The 6160-nt window shown below is 34.6% G+C and overlaps 1 protein-coding gene across 1 annotated transcript; it reads left to right on the forward strand.

The window, feature by feature from the left end:
* Positions 1-866: 866 nt before the first annotated feature.
* LOC106415765 (auxin-responsive protein IAA9-like) lies at positions 867-3076 on the forward strand. Its single transcript, XM_048760918.1, has 5 exons — positions 867-1984; positions 2059-2281; positions 2376-2517; positions 2605-2666; positions 2754-3076. The coding sequence occupies exons 1-5, from the start codon at positions 1577-1579 to the stop codon at positions 2795-2797; spliced, it is 879 nt and encodes a 292-aa protein (XP_048616875.1). The 5' UTR covers positions 867-1576; the 3' UTR covers positions 2798-3076.
* The last annotated feature ends 3084 nt before the right edge of the window (positions 3077-6160 follow it).

Genomic DNA, 6160 nt, shown 5'->3' on the forward strand with positions numbered 1-6160 from the left:
CTTCTAACTGGTTCTGAGTTGTGCTAAAAACCGAATTTGAGTTAAATCGGACTTAGTTCAATATTAAAACCCAGTTTTCGCAAATTCAAGTTAAAAAATAAAAAAAATTGCAAATTTTAATAAGATTTCATCAAAATTTAATATTGTTTTCTACTACATATATAAATAAATTAGTTTTAAAATGGGACATTAATATTTAAAAATATGTACATTAATATTAATCTGTTTGTTATGACTATTTCCTTAAGTTATTTTCTGTATTAAGAAAATAATAATAAAATCTTTAGGTAAAATATCGTTGTTAGTTAAAATATCTCTTTTTGTACATTAAGGAAATTATGAGTTGATGTATGGAATATTACTTTGACTTAAAAATAGGCTGAATTATATGGTGTTAGTAACTAATAGGTCCAAACAATCTTGTATAAGTAGATTTTTTAAGAATGCTTCCCTTTTAATAGTATAGATTAAAATGAAAAAGGAAAGAATATCAAAAAGATTAAGAAGTTAATTAAAGAAAAAAAAAAGGAAATTAGATTATGAGGAAGACGAGGTTAGATGTCCCATTCACCACCCGGCAAACCGACTTGGAATGCCGCTTTCTTGTCCCCTCTCACTCCTCTTTTTCTCGCCTCGTAATTACCACTACACCCTTCACATTCGCTTCTCCAAATCCCCTTTACACTAGATTTGGGAAAAAACAACCGGAACCAAAGAACCAAACTAGAACCGAACCGAAATATCCGAAACTAGAACAAGATACTCGAACAGTTCCTATAATTTTATATCTGAAATAGCCGAACTGAACTAAAAACCGAACATGTACCCCAATATATAAAAATATTAATTATATAGACATACATAACTATATATATATATATTTTTAATTTAAAGTATATGAAAATGGTTGAGGATAACTAAATTATTATAAAGTATCTGAACTATCCGAAACTACCCGGATAATTTTATCTGAAATATCCAAAATATCCAAAAAAATTGTCTAATTCATCCTAATTATTTGATATTTTACCCTAAATAGCCGATATTATATCCAAATTATCTGAACTCTGAATCCGAACCGGATCCAAATGAGAACCAAAATTTTCCGAGCATTTTCTGGTTCCTAGTTTTACTATCCGTACCGAACCGAATCTGAAACTATTTGTACCGAACCGAAACTATCCGAACCGAACCGAACTGAAAATAGGTCAAGTAGTAAATGAATCTTTTAGCCCCCTACTCAAACTACCCGAAATATCTGAACCGAACCGAGTCCAGGCCTAGTTCACACTACGCTTCTCCAATCCCCTTCACAAGGGTAATATCGTCATCAAAGCAAAAGGGCAGGATCGGAACCATCCCCTTTCGGGTGGAGCAAGAAAGTGGTTTAATTAAAAGAGGATCCGACAATAAATCAACGGCTCAAACAACTCACCACAGATCCTACGGTCCTCATCTCTCCTCTCGATTAAATCTCATCCGTCGGATCAGAATCCATCACCATTTAGATTCTGAAGCGTGATTTAGGCGAAGAGTGAATCCTCGCATTTCTATTTTAGGAAACCCTAATTTTGATATGGTTTCTATTTTAGGAAACCTTTTAAAGAAATGTTACTGGAGGAAGAGCTGCAGAGTTCATCACCAGCTAGCGTCTCGGGAGCATAACTACCTGGGCCTCTCTGACTGTTCCTCTTCCTCTGTTGGAAGCTCGACTCTCTCTGGCCTTGATGACAAAGCTGCTATTAGCCTGAAAGCTACGGAGCTGACGCTTGGCCTTCCTGCCAGAGAGACCGATGAGAAGCCTTTCTTTCCTTTGGTTCCTTCCAAAGATGAGGTTTCCTTGAAGAAAAGAGGCTTCTCTGATGCAATGGATAAGTCTAAAAGTTCGGTTTATACTGAGAAAAACTGGATGTTTCCTGAAGGGGTAGCAGCTAACCAATGTGTAATGAAGAAGGAGGCGACGCAGAACATGCCCAAGGGACAGGTAATGTAGCTTCTTTTGCTTGAGTTTTGATATGCAGAAGGGTAAGTTTTTGATTTCTTTTCTTCAGGGCACAGATTGTTGGTTGGCCTCCAGTGAGATCCTACAGGAAGAACACGTTGGCCACCACTTGTAAGAACAGTGATGAGGTTGATGGGAAGCCAGGTTCCGCGGCGGCCCTCTTCGTGAAGGTCAGCATGGATGGTGCTCCTTATCTGAGGAAAGTTGACCTGAGGAGCTACACTAACTACATGGAGCTTTCTTCAGCCTTGGAGAAAATGTTCACCACTTTTACTCTTGGTGAGATGTTTCTCTGTGATTTTGCTAATGATTGCCTTGTTAGAATTCTCATGGTAGATCGATTAGTGAGTGCAATGGATTATTTTGTGTTTAGGTCAATGTGGAGCTAACGGAGCTGCAGGGAAGGATAAGCTCTGTGAGACCAAACTCAAGGATCTTCTGAATGGAAAAGACTATGTGCTCACGTATGAGGACAAGGATGGAGACTGGATGCTTGTTGGAGATGTTCCATGGGAGTAAGTTTTATGTTTTTGGAATAAAATCTAAACATGCATTAGAAAGATACTAATTGGGATTTGATTATTCTGATAAAAAAACTACAGGATGTTTATTGATGTCTGCAAGAAGCTGAAGATAATGAAAGGCTCTGATGCCATTGGTTTAGGTGAGTCTTTGTTTCCACTTGTTAACATGTTTAATGTGATAATCGCAATGTCTTGTTATATGATCGATATCGTGATGTTTTTTGCAGCTGCAGCTCCGAGAGCAATGGAGAAATCGAAGATGAGAGCTTGAAAATGAGAAGCTTTCAAGTTATACTGATTATGTGCGGTTGAAATATCTCTTTTGGTGGTGTTTTAAAAAATTTCAAAACATCTTTAGCTTCTGAATTTTTTTTCTATTATAAAAACTACGTATGTAAGAAATGAAGAAGAATTGACTACGCTTTAGCCGAAACAGTAAAGTGGTCGCTGTTTCTACTTTCTAGAGTCTGGTCTATGTTTGGTTTGATTTGATTTCGATGTGTGGTTTGACTTTTCTATTTTGGGATATTAATGTAATGTTATTCTGCCTCTCCGCCTTCTTTAGTTATCAGCTTCGTTTTGTTATAATTATCCGGCTTTGTCGTAAACAGAGTTATGTTTAAGTTCAAAAATAACTTAAATTAGATAGGATTATTTTAAATATGAAACACCCAATTAGAATTTATTCAATTTGGTTCGGATACACTACATTTGGTTTCAGGTCAGATTCTCAATTAGTGAAACTATTCAGGTGACACAAAATTTCGGTTTAGTTTGTTTATACGATAGCATTTTTTTCTTGTCCACCTCCAGTTACGTATTAGGATTGATGCAGCAGACGACATGTTATTTTTGTCTGGTTTGAAAAGCTGATTGTCAAGAATGGAACCCGCAGGTTTTGTTTGCATGCATGCATTCGCAAAAACAATTTTGAATATCGATCCCTACTTAAATCGTGGAGGTGGGTTATTAAATTGTAAAACATTTACATGTGGAAGAGCGTTAAACCAAAATGCATACGTTAAACCAAAAGCATATATAGGATGGAAGGCATCACCAATGGAAATCAATTAGCTGTTCAAGTTAACTATCCAGTTCTAAACTTCTAATTGGTTTTCTCAAATCTGCCACTATAACTTTTGTGGATATCTACGTCTATCTTATTATATCAAGAAAAGATGCAGAGAAATTAATGCCTATATCTTCTGGCAGTCGGTTTGATATGCTGCTAAATTATTGGCGCAAGTAGATCCTTGAACCAACATTAATAATCCTCCTCGAAGACCCAAATGCTACGAGACAAAGGAAGAAAGGTTTGCGCAGGGAAGTGTTTGATATCGTGACTTAAAAATTTAACTTTCCATGAAACTCTTGACCAAACCTAAAAAACAAAACTTCATGAGTGTTAAACTCGTGAAAGTTAAACTCTCCAAGATGAATATATCATAGATTTCAAAAGCGGTATCAGTTTGAAATTCAGTGAGTACATTTTACCCAGATTTTAATAGTGCATTGAACTCCATCGTTTCACAAAATAATCAAAGATACATGAACATATTGATGGGATATGGACTGTATTATAATAAATACTCTCTCATCCTTCTCAAATTATTTTCTGTACCCAAATTAAGATGCGAACGTAGTGCGCATTAGACTTTGGCAATGGTGGTTTGCTTATTAATAATTGTTTTATAAACAAATATTTCCATGATATCATTTATTGCCCATTTTTATAATTTCCATTAGCGTTGACAAAACAGCATATAGGTTATAGTTTTATCATCCTTTGAAATAAACCCTACCCCAATGATAGGTTATATTCCAAGTACCAAATTTCAAAGATGCATTAATTAATCAATTCCAGCGCATAAATTCGATCGAGATAATTAAATACTCATATACTCTAATAACAAAAGAATCTACTGGTCGAATTTAAATCGTTCTTGTTACTTTTATCCAAAGAATTGGATAGATGTGTGATTCTTATAGCTTCATGTGAAGCCTAGCAGTATGCGCATAAACAAATAGTCATTGCTTGTGAATCTCATTTAATTCGATTCGATGCACTGACTTCGAATGGGACGGACTATATAGTTTTATATAAGTTGATCAACTATATAGTATTACTGAACATTTCTAAAATTAAATATGACAAAGACTTAGGGAATGACATGTCAAATTTGTCTCCAAAAATATGAAATGAAGTATGCTTCTAAACGATGGAACGTGGCGTTACCTTTAACACTCATTTATATTGGTTTCCAAACTATCTCTATGTACACAACTATTTATATACAGATGAAACCAACAATCACAAAATGCCAACTAAAATGTTAAAATGGTAACTTGTGAACATATTGTTTTGGTTGATACTAGGAATGTATTCAAACCTTGTAGCAGTAAAAGGGTAAACTCAGACATATCAATGTCATTATCAGGTGTTTAAAAAAAATTATAGTACATTAGATTTATCAATCAATCTCACATGAATCTAATAATACATATACATACGAACATATAAATCAACACAGATAAACTATATACAAACGAACAAATTGTTTACACCTTTTCCCCACGTAAGCGGTACAAATCGCGTTCTCTCACCTTGGCTCTTCTCATTTGATAATAATATATATGTATGGTTAGCACTAGGCGTTCCATTAACCACCCAATATGTTTGACCCAAAGTTTAGAACATAACAGTTCAAACGCACACTGTTGGATTCAAGTTCTAGAAAAACATATTAACTTTGTATTCGCTCTGGGATGAACCTAGTGCTAATAAGTGCGTATAAATCATATAAATGAATTTTCATAAATGCATATACGATCAACAGAATGAATGTGTGTTTTTATTTGGTAGACCTTCGACAACCCACCGAATTGATGGTATCCATGTATTTCTTATCAGCTATCAATCATGGGAGGTCGTGATCTATTTATTTATGGACAAAATAGTATCAGCATTATTATTGTTCAATTTTTCTTTTTCGTTTTGGAAGGTTTGATTATCAACTTTGTCCGGATAGTAACCAAAGTGTGTATACTTGTGATGTGTAGCGCATTAAAAGATCTCATTCAATTTTATAAAACCTAGTTAAGTTATTTACGAAGTAATATTTTCGTTTTCTAATGGATAGTCAATAATTCCATGGCGTGCACGCATGAAGTCATGTGATGTTCATACAAGGGTAGCAACTTAACCTACCAAGCAATTTACAAATCCTTACTTAGTATTTTAATTTAGCCATAACTAGTTAGTTTTAATCCGTATTGTTTCCTTCATTCATTCATGTGGCTCATCTGCAAAATTCCAAAATACTCAAAGCCACAAACTTTAATAATGTATGCTTTGGAGTTTATACCACTGATCTAGTAATATGGAGTTAGTTTAGGCACTGATCATCAGCCAGTAGATCTAATGGGTATTCGAAAAGATTTTAAAAGGGATAGTTAGAACTTAGAACTATCCCAGTCAAAGGAAACCACCATTTTTGCCATAGCAAGAATTCAAAAGTTTGCTGGACCAGTCTAATCTTTATGTCATATCATTAGCTCTTGTCGTCACCATATAATTTATTATTATTTGGAGCATTCGAAATGTGGACAAATTTAAATTATTTTGTTTGTAATA

Source organism: Brassica napus, chromosome A2 (assembly GCF_020379485.1).
Source record: "Brassica napus cultivar Da-Ae chromosome A2, Da-Ae, whole genome shotgun sequence".
NCBI lineage: Eukaryota > Viridiplantae > Streptophyta > Magnoliopsida > Brassicales > Brassicaceae > Brassica > Brassica napus.

Excerpts from the sequence above, each read along its gene's own strand:
- LOC106415765 (XM_048760918.1), top strand. The coding sequence starts at position 1,577 with ATGGTTTCTATTTTAGGAAACCTTTTAAAGAAATGTTACTGGAGGAAG. Across the intron at positions 1,985-2,058 it reads AGAACATGCCCAAGGGACAG|ATTGTTGGTTGGCCTCCAGT; the intron begins GTAATGTAGCTT and ends TTCAGGGCACAG. Across the intron at positions 2,518-2,604 it reads GTTGGAGATGTTCCATGGGA|GATGTTTATTGATGTCTGCA; the intron begins GTAAGTTTTATG and ends AAAAAACTACAG.